Source organism: Rhizopus delemar, genomic scaffold (genome assembly GCF_000149305.1).
Source record: "Rhizopus delemar RA 99-880 supercont3.6 genomic scaffold, whole genome shotgun sequence".
Classification (NCBI taxonomy): domain Eukaryota; kingdom Fungi; phylum Mucoromycota; class Mucoromycetes; order Mucorales; family Rhizopodaceae; genus Rhizopus; species Rhizopus delemar.
The window spans coordinates 2,369,256-2,391,420 of record NW_027137832.1 but is presented as its reverse complement, the minus strand read 5'-3'; the positions used below and the strand labels follow the sequence as shown (position 1 = coordinate 2,391,420).

General features: G+C 36.0%; 12 protein-coding genes across 12 annotated transcripts; 10 read left to right on the top strand and 2 right to left on the bottom strand.

Annotated features, from left to right (window-relative positions):
• Window positions 1-1,250: 1,250 nt before the first annotated feature.
• Window positions 1,251-1,490, top strand: RO3G_08931 (uncharacterized protein; the record flags this gene model as incomplete). The annotated part of the gene is made up of 1 exon (XM_067663516.1): window positions 1,251-1,490. The coding sequence occupies one exon, from the start codon at window positions 1,251-1,253 to the stop codon at window positions 1,488-1,490; it is 240 nt and encodes a 79-aa protein (XP_067519617.1).
• A 979-nt stretch (window positions 1,491-2,469) lies between these two features.
• On the top strand, window positions 2,470-3,678 carry RO3G_08930 (uncharacterized protein; the record flags this gene model as incomplete). Its single annotated transcript, XM_067663515.1, has 4 exons — window positions 2,470-2,544; window positions 2,593-2,660; window positions 2,725-3,487; window positions 3,661-3,678. The coding sequence occupies 4 exons, from the start codon at window positions 2,470-2,472 to the stop codon at window positions 3,676-3,678; spliced, it is 924 nt and encodes a 307-aa protein (XP_067519616.1).
• Window positions 3,679-6,952: 3,274 nt separating this feature from the next.
• On the top strand, window positions 6,953-7,611 carry RO3G_08929 (uncharacterized protein; the record flags this gene model as incomplete). Its single annotated transcript, XM_067663514.1, has 2 exons — window positions 6,953-7,138; window positions 7,189-7,611. 2 exons carry the CDS (start codon window positions 6,953-6,955, stop codon window positions 7,609-7,611), a joined length of 609 nt encoding a protein of 202 aa, XP_067519615.1.
• An 807-nt stretch (window positions 7,612-8,418) lies between these two features.
• RO3G_08928 (uncharacterized protein) lies at window positions 8,419-8,894 on the top strand (the record flags this gene model as incomplete). The annotated part of the gene is made up of 2 exons (XM_067663513.1): window positions 8,419-8,598; window positions 8,646-8,894. 2 exons carry the CDS (start codon window positions 8,419-8,421, stop codon window positions 8,892-8,894), a joined length of 429 nt encoding a protein of 142 aa, XP_067519614.1.
• Window positions 8,895-8,979: 85 nt separating this feature from the next.
• On the top strand, window positions 8,980-9,170 carry RO3G_08927 (uncharacterized protein; the record flags this gene model as incomplete). Its single annotated transcript, XM_067663512.1, has 2 exons — window positions 8,980-9,089; window positions 9,149-9,170. 2 exons carry the CDS (start codon window positions 8,980-8,982, stop codon window positions 9,168-9,170), a joined length of 132 nt encoding a protein of 43 aa, XP_067519613.1.
• Window positions 9,171-10,095: 925 nt separating this feature from the next.
• RO3G_08926 (uncharacterized protein) lies at window positions 10,096-10,590 on the top strand (the record flags this gene model as incomplete). The annotated part of the gene is made up of 3 exons (XM_067663511.1): window positions 10,096-10,144; window positions 10,193-10,363; window positions 10,409-10,590. 3 exons carry the CDS (start codon window positions 10,096-10,098, stop codon window positions 10,588-10,590), a joined length of 402 nt encoding a protein of 133 aa, XP_067519612.1.
• Window positions 10,591-11,095: 505 nt separating this feature from the next.
• Window positions 11,096-12,190, bottom strand: RO3G_08925 (uncharacterized protein; the record flags this gene model as incomplete). Its single annotated transcript, XM_067663510.1, has 2 exons — window positions 11,096-11,817; window positions 11,911-12,190. 2 exons carry the CDS (start codon window positions 12,188-12,190, stop codon window positions 11,096-11,098), a joined length of 1,002 nt encoding a protein of 333 aa, XP_067519611.1.
• Window positions 12,191-13,339: 1,149 nt separating this feature from the next.
• RO3G_08924 (uncharacterized protein) lies at window positions 13,340-15,778 on the top strand (the record flags this gene model as incomplete). The annotated part of the gene is made up of 5 exons (XM_067663509.1): window positions 13,340-13,626; window positions 13,691-14,015; window positions 14,074-14,169; window positions 14,235-15,219; window positions 15,276-15,778. The coding sequence occupies 5 exons, from the start codon at window positions 13,340-13,342 to the stop codon at window positions 15,776-15,778; spliced, it is 2,196 nt and encodes a 731-aa protein (XP_067519610.1).
• A 1,032-nt stretch (window positions 15,779-16,810) lies between these two features.
• On the top strand, window positions 16,811-17,429 carry RO3G_08923 (endoribonuclease L-PSP; the record flags this gene model as incomplete). Its single annotated transcript, XM_067663508.1, has 5 exons — window positions 16,811-16,845; window positions 16,905-16,945; window positions 16,999-17,064; window positions 17,120-17,280; window positions 17,331-17,429. The coding sequence occupies 5 exons, from the start codon at window positions 16,811-16,813 to the stop codon at window positions 17,427-17,429; spliced, it is 402 nt and encodes a 133-aa protein (XP_067519609.1).
• Window positions 17,430-17,829: 400 nt separating this feature from the next.
• RO3G_08922 (uncharacterized protein) lies at window positions 17,830-18,258 on the top strand (the record flags this gene model as incomplete). The annotated part of the gene is made up of 3 exons (XM_067663507.1): window positions 17,830-17,916; window positions 17,974-17,995; window positions 18,038-18,258. The coding sequence occupies 3 exons, from the start codon at window positions 17,830-17,832 to the stop codon at window positions 18,256-18,258; spliced, it is 330 nt and encodes a 109-aa protein (XP_067519608.1).
• Window positions 18,259-19,193: 935 nt separating this feature from the next.
• Window positions 19,194-19,719, bottom strand: RO3G_08921 (uncharacterized protein; the record flags this gene model as incomplete). The annotated part of the gene is made up of 2 exons (XM_067663506.1): window positions 19,194-19,476; window positions 19,532-19,719. 2 exons carry the CDS (start codon window positions 19,717-19,719, stop codon window positions 19,194-19,196), a joined length of 471 nt encoding a protein of 156 aa, XP_067519607.1.
• A 1,475-nt stretch (window positions 19,720-21,194) lies between these two features.
• Window positions 21,195-21,875, top strand: RO3G_08920 (uncharacterized protein; the record flags this gene model as incomplete). Its single annotated transcript, XM_067663505.1, has 2 exons — window positions 21,195-21,485; window positions 21,540-21,875. The coding sequence occupies 2 exons, from the start codon at window positions 21,195-21,197 to the stop codon at window positions 21,873-21,875; spliced, it is 627 nt and encodes a 208-aa protein (XP_067519606.1).
• Between the last annotated feature and the right edge of the window lie 290 nt (window positions 21,876-22,165).

The following is a 22,165-nucleotide window of genomic DNA, read 5'->3' as shown; positions in this document are numbered from 1 at the left end:
AAAATAAATTCGTGTTGTGCTTTAGAAGTTTGGCGAAATAAGAGATATAATCAGTTTTATTTTTCAACAAGGCAGAGTGCCTATTAATATTGTAAGGAGACTGCTTCCAAAGAGCAGCTTTTTGTTACTCATACGATTTCTATCTTGAAATACGGTTCGTAGTGTCCAAAAATAACGAAAAGAATTTTAAGAAATCAATACTAAGTGCAAATAAATATGATAGAACTGCTAATTAGTTATGAACCCTTTTTTTTAAATAAAAAAAAAGAATGCGTAAAATTGTACTAGAACATGAAGAGTCTCGAAGAATGCGGTATATTTCAATAAAGATATATAAAGACAATTAAGAGATTAACAAAAGCAATGAAACCAAGCAAATCAAACACTCTCCTATTTATGGTACTTCAGGAATATAATTAGAAATAAAAATTACTGAATCGCTCCTCTTCTAGGTGTGGCCTTTCCAAGGTAGTGAAAGCCAAGCAAGTCAGAAGCTATAGAGCTTTTTTAGATAGAAGAAAGATGTCCTTTATTAAATGCGTTCTTTGGTGTATATTGACATCTCCTATCTTATGAGGCTTAATCATCATTTCTTGGTCTTGAAATGCAGAATAATCGGGGCTTTTTTTTTTGGCTTGGGTTTTGGGTTGGGATCGATGCTTTAAAGGCTGGCTTGCGCATTCTATATTTGGAAGGTCTATCTTATTGTATTTCCACTGGGTCATCACTAAATATGGTTTTTGTTCCTTTGATTATAGAATTGATATTGGCATAGGTTATACTGCTCCATAGGGCATAACAATAAACCATACCTTATATATAGAAAAAATAACAATGACTGGTCATTTGTATACATGTGATACATCCTTAGAATCCGATTTTTTTTTTTACTTTTCTGAAAAAAGAATCCTATTAATATCTGACTCAATAGCCAATGTAATAAAAAATCATTTGCTTGCTAATTATTCGTTGTTTTTTATTATTTCCTTTTTTTAATCTTAATGTTCTATGAATAGAATGCAAGAGAATAGATACAAGCATACAAGGAGATTGCCTTTCTTTTCCTTTACTTGCTTTATCCATTGAATCCATCTCTTTTGGATTGCGCATGAAACAGCCACATATCCTAATTTAGTATAGATAAAAGGGTCCACTTTTTCTTTGGATTTGAAATGACGTTGTACAGGTTAAAAATAGAAAATTAAAAAAAAAAGTATAAAAGACAATAAAAAAGCATTTTTATATAAAGCATGGATTCATTACCACCTTTATTACCACCACATCATCCTTCTACCTATTCAACCGATGAAGAAGATATCGCATCAGAAGAACATAAGTTTTGGCAAATCCCTTCCAGTACCTTAATTATCTCACCTTCTTTTCAAAAGCCAAAGTTGAATCTGGCAAGTCAAGTTAAGCAAATCTTGGGATGCACTCTAGAGCAAGCAGATGAAGAGATTGAAAGAGAATGGTTAAATAGACAAGGATGATAAAAGAGAGCCGTCTGTTGTGTATATTGTTATTTTCATTCGTGTATATGTTTTCATCATTTGTAATAAAGTCAAAGTCATTTCTATTTACTTTTTTTTTGCCAAAGAAAAATGGGATTCAGGGTACGTTGTACATGACTATTCCTTGACGTGTATTACACGCCAAGAATGAAGTGCAATGAATCTAATTAACTCAGTTATCGACCGTCTACAAAGCAAGAAAACAATTTGTTACAGGGATGAGCCATCAACCTGATACATCCGCTAATAATAAAACTATGCAGATTGAAAATATTTAAATCAATCCAATAGAGCTGGTCCTGTTATATAATCATTTAGCTACATGTCTATTATCAGCTTCAATCAACTGGTAACGGTCCTGATCTTGTCAAAATACCTTGCGAGACTTCAAGTCCGATTGCCTTTATTGTTTAGTTCTATATTGCATCTACCTTGTAACAAATCTCATTTGGAACCGAGGATTTTTATTTTTCTTTGTTGGGTGTATCTGACCGGCACCTGGTTTGTATTTATTCTGTAACTTGTACACGCTCCTAGACATCTGCATTTGACAAGAAACGATTCGGGACAAGTTATATGTGTAAGGCTATGCTACTTGTTATTTCTTTTTTTGATTTAATGACTCCACCTTCTCATACGCTAAATGACAAAAAGCCTTTGTCAAGCCTTAAACTTTCTCATGGATTGAGGGCTTGCAATAAATATGTAGATAGCCTACCACTTGATGAAAAGCTTGGATCTATGTCTCGTTATAACCTTTTTCATCTTTTTTTTTTTTCTTCTGCTAATCATATCCATCCTTTGTTCTATTCATACTTTTAATTTGCTTTTTTTCATTTTTTTACATACAAAAGACAGGATACTTTCAGTTAGTTATAAATCAAATATTCTTAAAAAAGAAAGCACGAGAATTTTTTAGTGCAGTCCACTTTTTTTAAAAAATTCTTCTTTTAAAAACATGATCACGCCTACATTTAAAGTAGATCAAGACGAAGAATTTATTTATGTTACGATCAATACACCTCACGTCAGAGTAAGAAACATGAAACTGACCGCTATCATAAATACTAATTTTTTATAGGCACAAGACGTTGATCTTTATGTAGAAGGAAGCGAGTTTCGATTTTATTTACGTCCTTATTTTTTGAGGTAAAGCAGAAAAGAGAATGTCAACAGCAACAACAATAATAATAATAAACTTACATGAGAAAAGACTTCATCTTCCAGGCAATGTGATTGAAGATGATAATTCCCAATCTACCTATGATCCTTCAGCTGGTCAGTTTCGTATCAAGATCACCAAAGAGACGAAAGGTCAAGTCTTTCCCGATCTCGACTTGCTTACAAAACTTTTAGCACGTAAAGGAGAAGAAGAAAAGAAGCAAAAGAAGCCACTGATTGAAGTGGTCGGAGGAAGTGAAGAACCGGCAAGCGAAATAGAGGAAGCGATGGAATTCAATTGGGAGATACCTCAAGAGCTACCTACTACCTCATCTTTAAACATCCAGGCTTATTATGGATTTGATCAGCAATATACAGGATACTTTACACATGTTCAAGAGACTTTGAATGAGATCAACGATATCCAACAGCCCGAGGCATCGACAGCCGAGTCAAGACGTGAAGAACGTATTCGATTAGAGAACGAAAGGTTTGATGAGGATCATTATTGTACAGATTTTGCTATGGATGAAGAAATTCAGTATGCGATCAAGTACAAGACGGCTTATGCAAAGGAACTCAAAAAGGTGCAAAATCACGGAGAGTCACAACTTCAGTTTACTGCACAAGAAGAAGAGATGATGCGTCAGTTGCCTCGTAAAGAATATTTGATATCAAATGAAAAGGCGATTTATTTGGGATTGGTGGATCTCTTGTTTGCTTATAGTTATAATCACAGATTGACTGAAGGTGAAGGCAACGTAGAATCCGCTTGGTGCATTGGAAAACTAAGTTCTACTCTGTCTTGTTTGGAGGTAAACAGTACGTGGTGTGCATTGCAAGCGGTTAATTTTTATAAAGTAGCAATTTTCAGTGTTGAAAGACGTGGTTGTTTCATCCTTTAGACGTTCGTTAATTTATCCACTTTACCGCCATTTTGCATTATCGGAAAAGTGCCTCCAGGACGTGTATATATTATTTAAATTAGGCAAGCGAGCGATATTGAAAGCTCTGTTGGATATGAAATATTTGTTTGATCACCATGACGTTTATTACGTTTACAGCAAGATTTACTTAGATGATTACTGTGTATGGATACAGCATGCAAAGTAAATCTATAGACAATGTATATGTATATGTGTTATTAACTGTATTAAATTAGTGACAATGTATTAAGGACATTAGCTCATGAACTTCATCACTTTAAAATGAATAAAACTGAACTTGGATGGGATTTAGAAGAAATAGAGGAGGTAATAATAATATAAAGTGTCTATATATCAGAAGCTTATTTTTTTTGTTATACAAGATTGCAAGAAATTATAAGGAATCAGAACAATAAACTATGTGTATATTATCTTTTTGATCTACTATTACTACTGCTACTTCCTTCTTGCCATTTCATTCTTCTGTCTTCTAGCACTCTATTACATGTATTAGTTTCTCTTTTTATATTCGATGATTATATATTAAAATTACTTCGCCATTTTTGCTTCTAGTTCTTGTTGAATGTGCGGTAACTTCATCATTCCACTTTTTACACGTATTTCATTCACTTCATCTATTCAAATGATGCATATAAGCACCATCACATGTACCATTCTCTTTTACCTTGTAGCGGTTCATATTGTTCTATTCTATATTTATTTACATTTCTTTCTAAATCTTCATATTCTTTTGTAAGTGCTTTCTCAGCCTCTACCATAGAATCTAAATCACGCTGAATGCTTTGTAACATGTCTAACAACAACTTTTTTTCTTTATTCAGCCGCTGTCTTTCCGAATTCACTTGCTCTAGTAAAGCCTTTTTCTGATCTAATATTTCAGTTTTTGTTACTAGCGTTGATTTCACATCAATTAATGTTTGTGTCTTTTGTCTAATGCATCGTAAGAAAATAAAAAAGCCTGATAGTTTTTCTATCTATTTACTTTAATCGCTCAAGCGACTGTAGTTGTGTGTTAATCAAGTTTGAATTCATTATTTTAAAATAATAAAAAAAAAAAAAAAAAAAAAAAAAAAAAAAAAAAAAAACTGAGTATTAATGCGCATGCACACACGAAAAAAAAGTAGGTGACTTGTATTCCTTTTTTTTGAACTTCTTCCCCTTGTCACAATGTTCACCTCCATTGGTAAAATAGATAATATTACAATTAACCCTGAAAAACTTAAATGACACTTTCTTCAAGTAAACACAGTAACCAAAGCATTGACTCCACTTGGACAATCCTCAAGATTCATGTCACAAAAACTCAAATCTCATTCTGGAGCCAAAAAGAGGCAAGTCATACATACTTGGCAACCTAAAACAATATAATAACAACGACAGTAGATTTATGCCAACAAGTAATGGAAACTATAAAAGATGGCAAACTGGTCTTCGTCATTTGAACAGTGGACTGTCACCCGAAAGAACTAACCGATTATCAAGAACTGTATTTGTCAACAACACACAAAAGAAGATGCTCAAAAAGGCTTTACCTTATTCTTGTTCGAAATAGAAAGAAAGAGGAAGAGCATGGTTTACAAAGTGTACTTAGAATAAAAAAATGTTTTAATTGCCTTTTTTTTTTCCCACTGGTGAATTTGCTTCATATTATGATGCTTTGAAAAAAAAAAAAAATACAGTGTAACATATAATTGAAGAGAGCATTGATATGTGCACTGAATTTTTTTTTTTTCCTTTCCTTTGATGGATTTATTAAAACCTTCGGTTACTATTTTTTGACAAGTAGAAATATATATTTAGTGCAAGTAATCCAAAAAGGCATATTGAATGAAAATGCACTATTATATATTTATAAATAAGACCAACTTGGTGCATCTTATTTCAACTTCTTTAAATCAAAGTAAAAGTACTGTTCTTTAGATAATAAAACTTTAAGCTATTCAATGATTTGCTTATTATCATTGGAGTTTTAATCTTAGATAATATATACACTAAGTTTTGGAAACAATGATCCTTCACCTAATTAGGACAAACTTCGAAACATAGCAACTATCCACCACAGCTCTGTTTTTTTTTGGTACACATGGTATATTCACGTCATAATGTTGTACATCTTGCTTCAATATTAAACAAATTTATCCTATCGTCAGTAGCAAAGAGTAAAAACCTTTCTTTTTCCCGAATCAGAAAGTAAAGTGAAACGCGCCCCTGTTAAAAAGTTAGATTGCCCTTTTTGGCTTTTATCTCTTAATTGTCAGCACAAGGGTATACCGATCCATACTATAAATCATTACATAATGATAAAAATTCAATCAAGTAAATATTCAATGTTTCGTTGTGATATTTGCGTAAAATGGCTATCTATCGGAGCAATTTGTGCAAGTGATTTTATTCCTGCAAATCCCCATCATACAAGAGCAAAAGAAAACTATAACAAAAATAGGGTATTTTGATATTCATCAAAAGAAAAATGCCTTCTAATGATAAATGACATAACTAAGTCCTTTAAATGCTTGCTATATCAAATGCTGGTTTTCTTCTTTAAAGATGTCAAAAGAGTAAGAGAGAAGATCACAAGCAAAATACATACAAGCTTTTTCTCCTGAATTTTCTTTTCTGCATATATTTTAAAATACTAGAAAGACTTCTTTTTATCTTTTCGTAAATAAACAGCAATGGCTGTTATGGTAACAAAAGTCCAATGATCGTAAACAAGATGATAAAGACAAGGTATTACATTTAATAATTAGAATTATCGTATGCGAATATTCCAGGTTTTAACATATGATAGTAATAATACTACGTAATTTGACTCAAATTAAGTTCAAAATAAGGCTATTGTAAACAAGTTGAATTTTTAACTGTAAACAAGTCTCTACGTATTATTTATTGATAAAAATTTAATCTTTGTATCACTTTATTTCTTTAAATGGTATTATTTTCACTATACGCTGTAAAAAATCCTTATATTACGCATCCGACTGATGTACCAGGCGATATGTCATTTATTAAATGAGCACTTTATAGGGAGAAGTATGTTATCGATAAGAAAAACTCAAAAAGGGAAATACACTTGGGGTTTCAAATGCCGAATCGGGTGCTTTTTTTTCATTCTCTCTTACTGGCTCACACCACCTTTTCTTGTAAAAATGAGGAGCTTTTTTTTTGGCGACAACAAAAATATAATAGATTATTCTTATCGATCACAAAGATTACTTTGAATGGTAAAGTGTCACTTTTTAAACTAGGAGCGGAGTTTATTGATTGGATAATGAGTATAAATACAACCACTTTTTTTTTTTTATTCCCAATTCATATTCCAATACAACCAAAATGAATGCATTATTATTATCATTTCCATCAGAAATTATAACTCAAGTATTCAGTTACTTAACAATTAAAGATCTTGCAAGAATAGAATGTACTTGTAAACTGCTACAATCATTTTCATTATCTGAAATGGAAAGAAGAATTATAAGAGAAGAATCATCTAATGACAAGTGGGGAATACTGGTGAAGGTAAACAAGCTGTCTATTTTACAACAAAGTCACTAATAAAATAAATTTAGATTCATTTGGGTGAAATTAAGGCACAACCTATTCGATTTGATACATTTACCAAAAAAGCCTATTTTTCTATTTTCATGGATCCAGTGAATATCAAGACCATGTTTGATCACAATCGACTCATTCACTGTGCACTTACCAAAAAGGACGATGAATCTTACGCTACCAACAATAAATTTGTAATCACAGTCGAAAAAGGAATGACAGAAGGACGAACGATACAGGTTGATGTACAGAATGAGCTTTGTCAAGTACAAGCAGAATTAACCCGACTGCCTACACCACCTCCTTCACCGCAATTAGATGAAAAAGAAAATTATTTTAAACAACCCCTGGACCTTGTCACTCCATTAGCGCCCGCTCCACTAACTTATACCCTACAAATTACTGAACTTTGTTTACCTTTATCTACCATTGCTGCATAAATTATAAAAAACGGGTGCTGGTTCATCTTAAATAAACTGTGTCATACTGCATAATTTGTGTGTGTGTGAAAATCACATACGCACACCCCATGACGAAATTAAAAATGGATTTTTGCTTTATTTGGAAAATATTTTATCGATAACTAAATGTACATGTGAATCTGGGGTAAAAATGGTCACACATTCATTTATTTCTGTATTCTGTAACCCTCAAAAAAAGAGAGAGAGAAATTGTTTATAAGAAATGTAGGGCTATGTCTATCATTGGGAGTAGTCATGTGGTGGATTCTTGGTTTGTGAGATTGAATGGGTGGATATCATATTATTTTACTTACTAGGAGTATTAAAGAGTTTATGATTGATCTTTAAAGGATAACAATTAAAAATGTACTATGATCATGGGCTGCTCTATGATAAACAATGTGAATCTTACTATCTACGATAAAGCTACATAAGAGAACTTTGGATTCTTTATTAAAAAAATATTCATATTCCCACGCTATAACCTTTTTGCGCAGCTGTTCTTACTTGTACTTGTTTTTTCTTTTTTTTTTTTTTTGTATTCAAAGAAGCGAGTTGTATCGTTGAGACTAGTAAAAATTATCCTACTTCCATTAATATATATAATAATGAAAGAACAATGTAAATAATCTAGTGCAAAATGGTTAGTGGTTGAGTATATATGTAAAAAAGCATAGTAGCAATGCTATGTATTGTGTTGATCACAATGTCCGAAAAGACAAGAGAGCAAATCATACCTTCGGCATTTCATTTTTTTTTTTTCCTTCTTTTCGACTTTTCTTTCAAATGAGATTTTCCTCTTTAAGCGCAGAATTAGATGCCATAACAAGAGAATTTGATTATGGCATTGTCCCAGGTTCAGCTACTGTTTTTGTACGTGACGAAACAAATGGGATTGGAAGACTTGACCTTACTCTATTAGAAGGTGTAATGATTGTAGTAGAAGTGACAGACCAAGGTTATCGGGTAAATTATACTTACTTGTTATCTTGCTTATGCTGATACAATCTTAGGTCACTTCATGTTCACCTCTTTGTAATGTCGACCCTGCTTTATCGACTGCTCGCAATATTCAAAATCATTTGGAAAAACCCTTTGAGAGCATGGAAAATTTATTAATGACCATTTCACCCATGTTTCGTGAAAGATTTCAACAGGCACTTTTTGATAAATTACAAAGTGTGCAACAAGGACTCAAACCAAACAAACAACAACCTCATGATACCATAACACATTCTTTTGACGATTGGATTAACAACTAAATTATACTTTTAAACAGTGAATAAAAAGGATACTTTACTTTTTTCGGAAACGATTTTTTTTTTCCTTTTTTTTTTACATTAAAACATGACACAATATCTTATTGCTGTATGGGATTATGCTGCAGAAGGAGAATTTGAACTTTCATTTAAACAAGGTGACAGAATTAAATTACTAGAGAAACATAATGATGACTGGTAAATCAATGTGTTAAAAAGAGAGTGATAAACCAAAACCTAACCTTTTTTTATTATAGGTGGGAAGGTAGTAATCAATAATAATAATAATAATAAAAGTTGTGTTCCCCTTATAATAAGAATAGGTGAATTAAATGAACAAATTGGGTTTTTTCCTGCAAATAGAATTAGATTAGAAGTTACTTCTGAAGGTTAAAAAAGCAATGAACAACAGCATCACTTGATTATTTACACTTGTTTAATAGAGCAACCTAATGTATTATTCTAAGTAACAGTAACAAACAAACACTATTTCACACATTATATTCAAATAGGAGGGTATATTATCAAATGAAATATCTGATTCACCACTACCTGATGGCTGGGAATCTGCATATGGTAAAGTAAGGAGAAGAGAGAGGAGACAAGACATTATGATATAAAAATATTGTATATAAACACACAAGAATAGATGAAGAAGGCACTATCTATTATTTTAATGAAAGTACAGGGGAATCTCGATGGGATCCACCCGATGATACAGCAACAGAAACCGTCATGTTGCTTAAACCAGAAGAATTAAAAAAACTAGTAAATACAGGCATAGTGTTACAGTAACATAGGCTAATTTTATTTAGGAGCTGAATAAGTTACAGTCGGAATGGATACGACATAAAGGAAATATTCAAATGAAGATGGTTTCAGAAAAGAAGGAAGAAGGAGGAAAATTAAGCTCATGGAAAGTGTATTATTCAGTCCTATCCAATGGATTCTTATTATTGTATAAAGACACAAAGAACAAGGTATACACAGATACGGATAAGCATCATGTTGATTTACACTAGATGAGTAGAGGGCATCAAGGTTACCAGTGGGTAGTTTTGACTTGGATTCATGTCATATTGATCCAGCAGGAAAGCAGGATACAAAAAGAAAACATGTCTTTATTATTTCAACTCCACACAAAGTAAAGATTTATATTCAAGCAGAGAATGAGAATGATTTTTCACTTTGGTTAGATGCCATCATGAGAGAATTGATTGCTCGTAAAGAAGGCCAAAAGAATCAAGATACTGGTAAGCTAAAATTCTCTGGCTTTCATTTTGTATGCTTATGATTTTTAGAAATAATGCGATTATTAAAATCACTTACGATCGATGAAAACCACATGAAAGTCAATAGGAAAATCAACAAGGATGAAGAAAAGAAGCCTTCATTCTGGTTTACAAAGACAAATTCAAAGAAAAGTGATTCCAAGATACCTACTACTACCACAACCACTACTACTGCGGATGGTAAGCAACGTAGGATGATATATTAAATAGTAAATGGTTCTGTAGAAAATAGTGTATTTGGTGGTTATTTACGTATGGAAGAAAATGGCGATATTCCTTACCTTGTTTCTGCTTGTATTAAAGAAGTAGAAGCAAGAGGACTAAAATCGGTAGGGATTTATCGACTGTCAGGTCCTGCTTCAAGTATACAAAAATATAAAACAGCATTCAATGAAGGTAGTTTATAAACAATAAAATATCCTCTGCTTAACATTCTATTAGGAGAGCATGTTACATTTAAAGATGAGCATGATATTAATGCAGTAACTGGTTTACTCAAACTATACTTTCGTGAATTACGTGATCCTTTAATGACATTTGACTATTATGATTACTTTATGGAGGCAGCGAGTAAATAAGATGTTTTATATGTTATGTACAAATACTTATTTCTATTTGTAGGAATAACAGATTATGAAGAGCGCATGTTTCAAATCAAATCCATCATTCACAATTTACCAAAAGCCAATTATATTGTTTTAGAATATTTAATGCGACATCTTAGTCTTGTTGCTTCTTATTCAGACATCAACAAGATGGAAGCATCCAATTTAGCTTTAATTTTCTCTATTGGTTTATTAAGACCTGCCCAAGGTGACCTGAGTAGTATCATGCTCTCTGACCTTCAAAATAAAACCATAGAAACCATCATTTTACAGGTCGATTGGTTCTTTGAACAAGAATAAAAAACAATCATAATTTGGCTTTTAAAGGCTCTAAACGAAACTTGATTTCTTTTAATTTGTTGTCCGTGGGATGCCATTGATGAAATAGATTTTGTAATTCATCGAGTTCACTGCGTAGGCTTGTGTTATTTGTTATCCTTGGGTCATCCCAAATGCCACGCACAGCCCAAGGCAAATAAAACGGATTGAGTTTGGCTTTGGCTTGAAATGGATCTAGCCTTGTCTTGACTTTATTCATCTCTTTGATTTTTTGCTGTTCCAAGATGGCTTTCTTTTTGTGCAAATGGCCTAGTGGACGAGCTTCAAATAGATAGCGCAGTGACAACATGAACACATCCAATTCTTCATAGATGGTTGAGTGACCTCCATTTTCAAATGAGTACAGATTACCAGCCAAGACTTCACTCAGATAGATCAAGAGGCCATGATCAGACAGTCCGAGGTTCAAGAGGTGCAGGCTAAAGACGATCAGCTTGATCAAAAAGTCATGATCGATATGACCGTCAATGTAGACCGCACGTAGCAGGTTCGGATGGGACACGCCAGACATGATGGCCGAATAAAGAGGCACCACTTGATCTTGCATCGATCCGACCAAGACTACCTTGACATCATGCTCTAAAATTGAAGTCATTGCATTTCGATAGACAAGTGATATTTCAGAATTGGAATTCATGAATTGAAACAATTCTCTTGCTGGTTCTGCTTCAAAGTACTTGGTTCTTTCAGCTTTTTTAAAGTATAGACAACACATTCTATTATTCATTTATACCTTGACAAGTAAGTTTCCCTTTAAGGTCGGAAAGGGACCATGCGAAATACCTGCCATGGCCAAAAGACAAATCGGTTGGCGTAGGATGTTTGCCTTGATCAATCGATCCATCAAAATGACAGAGACCGGTGTGCCCTGAGAGTGTGTGACCCAGAGCACAAGATCGGCAGAGGTCAAGGTCTCTTTCCACTCTTGCTGAACGCGTTGATAAAACGTGTCTACCCTCGTCTGTACTCTGCCTTCCCAGTGCAGTGGAATGGTGGTGATGACATGATCGGGTAGGGTGAGTTGATGGTGCAGTAAAAAATACTGTTTGACCGCGAGTCGCATTTGCTCACAAAATTTAAAAGAGGTTCCCGTCGGCTCGCCAATCATGGTACGCACGAGTTTCATCGGGAACCAGCCGTGGACACCGACGATGACAATCTTCTTTTCTGATAGAGCGTCTGGGGCTTGTTTCATGGATTCTATGATGGAAGGTGCTCGTCCGTAGTTTCTGATGGCATCAAGTGCTCTTTTAAATATACTCTCTTCCTTGTTCTTTACAAATAAGGATTCAAACGAAGGCAGGACAAAGTTCGGCCCTTGCTTTTGTCTCATGGCATCCTCTCCTTTCGACTCGGCTGGCGAATGATTAAAAAAGGGTATCCATGGCTTTTTGTTGATTGAAGGTTCTGGTGAATCATTCTCTATTTGAACTGAATCTTTTTCCAATTCATCCAATTCATTTTCTACTTTAACCGAATCCTCTTCTTCTTCATCTGAACCTTCCCCTTTCTCTTCTTTCTTTGCCTGCTTTTCTTCCTCTGTTGAATACCCTAACCAAGACCAAATACTTTTATCGTCACGACCATTTGTTATCTGCTCTTTATCTGTCTCTTGTCGTTTTTTCCCTTTCAAACCATCCCTTGTCTTTTCTTCTTGCTCTTCAGGGTTCCTTTTTATTGTCATTTTTTAAAAGAAAATAAAAAGAGAGAAAAAAAGATAAATAATTTTCATGTGAGAATAATAATTATCTAACAGTGTTACACATGAAAAAGGTGAGAATGAACTTGATGTAATTTCCATATAAAGTTTTATGTATAAAAAGAACACAGTTTAAAATAATGAGTTTTTTGTTATTATTAACAGAGCATCATTAAAAAGCCATGAATAGCTATAAACGCTAATCAAACTCTGTCTCATATCACATAATGATGCTTTGAGATAAAAGTATTTATATTGAATCCTATTCTAATGTTCACTTGTGTTTAACAAAGTTTATTACACAATTAAACCATTGACCAAGCAAAGTATACACATTGATTATATGGAAAAGGAAAGAAAAATAATTAAAATAGATTCCAATGTTCTTGTCCAGCGATAGGCGTATGTGCCGCAGTCTGTGACTTGATAATCGACTGCTTTTTTTTTTTTTTTATAAGCAATTCACTCTTGCCCTTTCTCTTATTTTCTCTCTCTCTCTCTCTCCCTTTAATCATGAGTGATAATCCTTATCTTGCTCATTTGAACACTGAAAAGAAGGACAAGAAATCCAATTTTTTCGGCTTAAAGCCTAGAAAGACAACAGCCGAGCAAGCCGAAAAGCTTGAAAATGGTACCACCAATCCCTTTACAGATAAACCATTCTCTGCCAAATACCAAAAGATTTTGGAAGGAAGAAGAAAACTTCCTGTACATGCTCAACGTCAAGATTTCTTGGACATGGTACATAAAAATCAGTTTGTTGTTCTTGTGGGTGAAACAGGTTCAGGAAAAACAACTCAGTAAGTTGATTCATCTTGAAAAAAAAACTGTCGACTCACTGCTATTAAAAAAAAAAAAAAATAGAATTCCACAATTTTTGGCTTATGATGAACTTCCTCATTTAAAGGGAAAGATGATTGCTTGTACACAACCTCGTCGTGTGGCTGCCATGTCTGTAGCTCAACGTGTTGCTGATGAGATGGATGTCAAGTTGGGTGAACAAGTGGGTTATAGTATTCGTTTTGAGGATAACACAAGCCCAAGTACATTTTTAAAGTACATGACAGATGGTATGCTTTTGCGTGAAGCCATGTCGGATCCTTTGTTGAGCAGATACTCTGCTGTCATTCTTGATGAAGCTCACGAACGTACACTGAACACTGATATATTGATGGGTCTTTTGAAAGAGGTAAACAAAATAGAGAGAGAGTAAGAAAAGGGGGCATGTATTCATGTAAAATAAATAGGTCTGCAGAAAAAGAAAAGATCTTCAAGTAGTCGTCATGTCTGCCACATTGGATGCTGGTAAATTTCAAAAATACTTTGATGATGCACCTTTATTGGTAAGAAAGAGAGAGAGAGAGAGAGAAAACGACCTTGTTTTCATTGTTTTCTAATGCTATTGTAGTCTGTACCTGGTAGAACTTTCCCTGTCGAAATCTACTATACGCCTGAACCTGAAAGAGACTATTTGGAAGCCGCTATCCGTACCACGCTTCAAATCCACTTGAGCGAACCTGAAGGTGACATCTTGGTCTTTTTGACAGGTGAAGAAGAAATTGAAACAGCCTGTGCAAAGATCAAGGCCGAAGGAGATGAATTGATTCGCAGCCAAGGTGCTGGACCTCTCAAGGTGGTTCCTCTTTACTCCTCACTCCCTCCTCGCGCACAACAGCTCATCTTTGACAGTGCTCCTCCACCCCGTACCCCAGGCGGTCCACCCGGCCGTAAAGTGGTCGTGTCTACCAACATTGCAGAAACCTCGCTGACGATCGATGGTATCGTGTACGTGATCGATCCCGGCTTTGCTAAACAAAAGGTCTACAACCCCCGTATCCGTGTTGAATCCCTGCTGGTGTCACCCATTTCGAAAGCCTCTGCTCAACAACGTGCCGGTCGTGCCGGTCGTACAAGACCTGGCAAGTCTTTCCGTCTGTACACCGAGACCGCCTTCAATCAGGAGCTGATTGAGCAAACATACCCCGAAATTTTGAGAAGTAACTTGGGAAGTGTTGTTTTGCAGCTCAAGAAATTAGGTATTGATGATCTCGTGCACTTTGATTTCATGGATCCTCCTGCTCCTGAAACCTTGATGCGTGCGCTTGAGCTGCTCAACTATTTGGGTGCCCTGGATGACGATGGTGAGCTGACACCTACGGGTGAGCTGATGTCTGCCTTTCCCTTGGATCCTCAATTGGCCAAGATGCTGATTGAAAGTCCTAGATACAATTGCTCCAACGAAATCTTATCGATCGCTGCACTGCTCTCTGTGCCTCAGATCTTTGTACGCCCCAACAATGCACGTAAGGCTGCGGATGAGGCCAAAGCACAATTTGCGCATGCGGATGGCGATCATCTTACGTTATTGAATGCTTATCATGCTTATAAAACAAGTAAGTTTTTTTTTTTTTTGCTTTCGATCAACTGGTTTTCTCATCTTTTTCTACAGATCATGAAGATCAAAATTGGTGTTATGAAAACTTTTTGAACCACAGATCATTAAAGTCTGCTGACAACGTTCGAAGTCAATTGAGAAGAACGATGGAACAGAACGATTTGGATCTGGTCTCTACCGATTTTGAAAACAAGGCCTACTACACCAACATTAGAAGAGCCATTGTGGCTGGCTATTTCATGCAAGTAGCCCACTTGGAACGTTCGGGCCATTACCTGACTGTCAAAGACAACCAGATCGTACAACTTCACCCCTCCAGTTGCTTAGACCACAAACCCGAATGGGTGCTGTATAATGAATTTGTCTTGACGACCAGAAACTACATTAGAACCTGTCTTGAAGTCAAGGCACACTGGTTACTTGAAACTGCACCTAGTTATTATGATTTGTCGAATTTCCCCAACTGTCACGGAAAGCGTCAGTTGCAAAGCATTGTAAATAAGCAACAAAGACAAGAGGATGAACAAGTATATTCAAAGAAGAAGAAGAGATATTAAACGAATTATTTATACAACAATAAACATCTGCTTTTAATAACGATTGTGCAGTGAAACAGTACAAATAACTTTTTTACTCGACTTGCTCTTGGTTCCTATTCGAATCTGTTCAACGATAGCCATCACGGTAGGTCGCCATAAAGAGGTTTTCTTTTGGAGACGTTTCACTTTATATCCCCTGTTCAGTTTTCTATGCATACTTTCTTTAGAACCTTTGTACCTCACATTCACACTGGCTTTTTATGTCATGAGAGAGGCCCAGAGTCATCTGCCTGCTGCTGCCCCCCCCCTCCCAAAAAAAAATGAAGGAGAGTAAGACCCTAAAGATTGACTTGTAAAATTTGATTTGCAATCCGTGGGGACAGTTGAGCAACAGGGTAGAATTGGCCTATGAAAGCTGTGATAAAAACAGAGTGATCTCTTGAGCGATAGGTTGGACGGGGCCTTTGTATAGATGGGCTTCAGATCGTCAGACGCTGGGTGATAGGATACCAGTTGAGATGGTGTGAGGAAGTAGGGTGAAGGGGAGGGAATGGTATCTATTGTGCTCTGACGGTGTGTTCTGTACGACAGCAGGCCACATCGCTGGCTGTGAACCACAGGGTTGACATGGACCCTGTTCACCTGTCAATCCACAGTTTGTACAATGGCCTAAAGCCGGATCAAAAGAGGTTTCCAATTTGAATCAAAAACAAAACTTGATTGGCATCATAAAAAAAAGGGGGGGCAGTCGTCAGTGTATTTCACGAGTTGATAATCGAAAGCTCATGACGCGTGCTCTACATATCATGCTATCTGTCAAGTCTTGTCAAATGTAGTTTGTTTTAAAACAAAGATTGAAAGGACTCAAACTTGGTAAGGTGAGGGATAAACAAGACCATACTTTTTTTTCTCTCTTTGACAATATGGGTATGACAGAGCAGTAGCTATATCCTGTTTTAAAAGCGTGCTGGATAAATTCCAATCAAGTTGTACAAAACGAACCTTTTTTTTTCTCACACTCTTTATGTTTACAACTCGAACTTTTCCAGCATGGACAAGAGCCATGTCAACTCTTACACGCGTTGGTAAAAGAGAGAAGAAGGAAAAAAAAAAAATAAGGTTGGAAGTGGATGGCTGACATTAGGATAGAAACCAAAAAAGCACCTGCTGCTATTGGTCCTTATGGTAAAATCACACAGTATATACAACCATTCATGTTTCCTGATGTCTAATGATAGCACAAGCAATCAAGGTCAATAATATGGTTTATACTTCTGGCTCCATTCCCATTGTGCCTGAAACAGGTTTGTGTGTGATAAGAGAGAACGCGACCTTTTTTTTTTTTGACAAACAATGTAGGTGAGATTAGTCAAGGTATCAAGGAACAAACAAGACAAGTCTTGTTAAACATGTCCAATGTCCTTGAGGCTTCGGGCTCCAGTCTGGACAAAGTGGTCAAGACGACTGTGTTTTTAAAAGACATGAATGATTTCAACTCAATGAATGAGGTTTATGCCAGTGTAAGTTCTCGGGTTGATCATCAAGCGTAGGCGTATTGATCCTTTTTTAGTTTTTTGCCAAACATCAACCTGCTCGAAGTGCTGTTGAAGTAGCTCGTCTTCCAAAAGATGTGTCTGTGGAAATTGAATGTATTGCAGTCACTGAATAAAGTCAACCCTGTTTGAGATAAAATAGGCGTCCCATAAGCCCAAAAGGCGTATTTTATAAACCACTGTCAAATGATTTCATGGACAGAGATCATGTGACTTGCAAAGGATCACCAAAGAAAGGAAAAAGTCTTTTTTTTATAAGTTTGTATGAAGCAATAGATGGAGCCCAAGGAGATTACCCAAGTAATAAAAATAAAAGAAAGATACATGTTCAATTGACTTGATTTTAACAAGACGTTGGGTCATCACCAGCAACAAAGCATTCTATTTAAAAGACATGAGAATAAGAAAGCAAGGATGACAAGTAGCCATCCTCGAATTGAAGTAAAAACATCCTTGTCGACCCCCTTAAAAAAGGATTCGATTGATCCTCAAGAACGAATTGAGTTTTTAAAAGAGATGGAAAAGACACGAAAAGAATTTAGAGAATTGAAAAAGAATATGAATCACTTGATGGAAGAGATGGATAGCCTCTCTTTCAATTTGGTACGAGCGATGCCTATCGATTGAACCCATCACTGACTCTATACTTTTTCTTTACAGAAAACTTCAAAAGAAAGAGTTTGTAAGATAAAGAGGGAAAAAAAGAGTGAATGAGAACTAAAAGTGGTTGAAATCCTAGTTGAAATCGAACAAGATCTGACGACAAGAGAAGAAGTGAATGTCGATCTTCAAGTGCTGTTGGAAAATGAGATTCAAACACAAAAAGAATCAGACACGGATGCACAGCAGACGATGCGGAATGCGTATGCCAGACTGGTTTCGGTAATGATGAGCCCAGTGAGACGTGTGGGAGGGGCTTACGTTCGGATGATAGGTGATGCATGAAAACAATCGGCTACAAGCAAAACTATCCACACTCGAACACAATCAAAAAAGGCAGCAGGGCAGTGTTTATGACATCACACAAAAAATGCAGGAATATACTAAAATGCTTGAGCAGGCTCAAGGAACCATTCAGTTCTTACAGACATCCTCTTCTCGGACAACCAGCATCCCCTCCTTGGATGATAATTTCGAAACAGGTTCTGTTCAATCACTTTCTTTAGCATCATCGATCCATTTGATAAAAAAAATAGAATTTCAAGCCAGAGCATCACCCTCTTTTCAATAACCCCCCCCCCCCTCTTTTAATAAATTCACTCCTTCTTCTCCTTTATTCATAAAAGGGATGGATCCACAGACCAAGGGTCTGGTAACCAATGATGTATGCTCCATTTTGTTTTTCTCATCGACTGACAAGGAATGATAGACATGCCCCCTTTCTCTCCTTCATTGTTACTAATTGTACGAATACGTCATGAATTCTAAAAGCTTATTTTGGTATTTAAGGTTATTTTAATAAAATAATGTTTGGCATGCAGCAAGATCAAATATCCAAATGAGGAAAGCAGAATATGAAAACAGCATGGAATACTCTAAAGACACAAAAAAAAGTAGATCCTATCTCTCTCCTACATGGAATCAAGCTTGATCATTGGATGATTTCATCAGGGGAGAAAGGGGGGGATAGCTAAGGAATGAAAAAGAAAAGGATAGTTCTACAAAGATTCATATGGATTTTATTGAAAGAAAAAAAGGCTTTGATGCATATGCATGTGTGTGTGTGTGTGTGTGTGTGAGAATGTATTAACAATAAAAGCTTGTAGATAAATAAATATGTGTATATACATATTAAATGAAATTTTTTTTTAAAAAAGAAAAGCATATACAACAACAGCAACAAAAATAAATGACTTTAAGGAGAGGGAAGGAAAAAGGACTCAATTTAATAAACTTCGGATGGATAGACATTCAGGACGTGTTTTAGGTTTCAACAAACGGAATTGACTGTTTTCTAAAAAGACGAGTTCAGGGCTGGTCGGTGGAGTGGATAGTTCACTGTCTGAGTCAAGAAGGGTATCATAGGCTTTTTGCATCATTAATCTCTCGACATGATTTCTTCTCTGCTGAGCCGTTAAACGATGTCTGGAGTGAGGACTTTGATGGACACGCAAGTGACGTCTCAAGTTACTCATCACCGTAAATCGGCGACCACAACCTGGTCTATAGACAATAGATGAGTACAACACAAAAGAGGGACGCACAAGAAGAGCATTACATGTCACAAGCATGTGGTTTTTCACCTGTATGAGTATAACTGTGTGTCTGGAGAGCACTGGGTCGACTGAAAGGTTTTGAACATTCAGAACAGTGGTAGAGCTTTCCGGTCGGTTTCGCACTGGCTCTAAACGTCGTTGTCAACGTAATGTTAATAAAAGGTCGTTTAAGATAACTGCTTTTTGACATTTTTTTAAAAAAGGGGGGAAAAGAGATAGTTTTCAATAAGAATCGGATCTTTCTCGTTTTTATAGTTGTACATGGACGACAGACATTTGAAACCGGTTTTTTTTCCTAAAAGAAGAAAAAAAAATCCATTTGAACAAATCTGAAAATCGATATACAAGCCATCCAATTCCCCCCCCCCTCCGTTTCTGTTTCTAGTCACGATAACTCTCCTCTTTTCCCCCTTTCTTTTTTTTTTTCTGCAGTCAAACTTTTGGGGGGAGGAATTGAACACGATCGAGATTAGATGTCGTACGGATGATGCGAGAATAGACCAGTGGCGGAAGACAGACGTGTGCGCGCAAATAAACTTTCTTGGCCCATCCGTGATGAAACACGCGTCTCTAATTAAAATGTGCCTGAATATCACATCCTTTTCCGGATCTTTTTTTTAAAAAAAAAATAAGGAGAGGAAAAAGCACACACTTTTTCCAAACGTGGCTAATGAAGGTCACCCATTCACGACACGCGCTTTGTGGTTGAAAACCTCCTTTTTTCAAAAAAGGGAATTGTCCCCAATCTTTTGGGTCAATAGCAACCACCTTGTTTCCCCTTCTCTTTTTCTAAACTGGATTTCTCTTTTTTCCACGGGGGCAGACTGGATCTCATCTTTTGTAAGCGTACTTGCATAGAAAGGGCTGGAATGAATAGAAAAGTAGGATGGTTGTCATGAGCTTGTGTGATGTTCAAGTTACCCGAATGATGTAATTAAACCATGCCCTCCTTGGGCACTCCCCCCCCCCCTTTTTCGTTTCTACTTCTCCGTGATAAAGTGACTCCGTTCAATGAAAAGAAAGAGAGAGCTTGACCTGCTTTGGTTCATACCAGAGAAAAGAATGGATCAAAAGAGAACTGGGTCATCTTGTCCACCTTTTCTCTCTCTTTTTTTTTTTTTTTTCTTTCATTTGTTTGTGTAAGGTGCTTGTAATAGTAAAATTGGATATTTTTTTTTTTCTGGATATAGCTTACTATAAAGGGGAAAAGATGCATTATCTATTTTGCACAAATAGTGATACAAAAAATGTTCGATTTTTTTTTTTGAAAAGTAATCTAACCTACTTTGGTGAAAGATCTCAATCCGTACAAAATAGAGAAACGTAGGACACCCAAAGGGATTTATAAATAACGGAAAAAAAAACTTTAATTGACAAAAAGATCATTTTTTTTTTACGGCTGTGTCATTCGAAACAAACAACAAAAAAAAGATAAAGATCGATCAACCAAAAAAAAAATTTTTTTTTCTATAAAATTCTATTTTATGAAAAATAAACTCCTTGAAAAAAAAAAAAAAAAAAAAAAAACACTGCAGTGTCTACCTTCTCCACTGATCACGAATTTTTTCCTTTTTTAAACTGTTTGGGATCCTCTCTCCTTGTTCATCCCGACCCAAGATCTAAAAAAAGAAAAAGCACAGTCACTTTACGCAGCACGGTGACATCATGGAAATTCCATTCACTTTCTTTCGCATGTCCAAAGAACCACTGAGAGAACAAGTTGTGAAGGGAGAAGTAGACAGTTTGGAAAGCGATCTTCGTTATCTGGGTTATGCAGGTCGACTTCGTACAGCCCTTGCTGCCTCCACACGTTATTTGGCTTATACCTCGGACGTGGGAGAGGCATTCAGACCGATTGTGCATCCGGCCATTGTCACGGCTGCTTATGGTATCAGTTGGGCTTATTTAGGTTTGGATGTGGGTTATGAAGGTTATAAAGCATATCATGCTGGACAGGTAAAAAAAAAAACAAAGAAAATGTTCATTTCTTTTTTTTAATCATGCCAACAGGACCAATCGGTGATTGCAGCCACATGTGTCAAGCGAGGTGTGTTTCAATCCTTGGCAAGTATGGCCTTTCCCATGTTGACTATTCATTCGGTCGTCAAGTACAGTGCGATTGGATTCAAGAATGTAAAGAACGTGAAAGTAAAGGCCTGGGGTCCTACCATGCTCGGTCTGGGTGTCATACCCTTCTTGCCCTTCTTGTTTGATGAGCCTATTGAACATGTGGTCGATAAGGTGTTTAAGCCGATCGAGGAAAAATTGGCTCATGGTGCCGTTGCTCGATTAGGACATAATAAGACGGGGGATGATTTACCAGCAGAGACAAAGAAGGATCAATAGAATTATTATTTTTAGATTTAAAGTATACAATAAAACAATCTTTTTCGTATCAGATTTGATCGAGACTTGAGATGAGGGCTATTCGATTCGATTGACGGACGAGGGGGTACAGGACGCATGCGATGGATTCTCGCCAAACAAACAGAAATAGGCGCATGATCATCAAGACGCTTCTTGAGCCTCTCGCTCTTGTTGGCAAGTACCCAACAGAGCCTATCGTTTCTTTACTTGGACCCCATGTCCTTCTTGATCGTGCGTTATCTCAAACGAGTGATGATACCACTTTCACC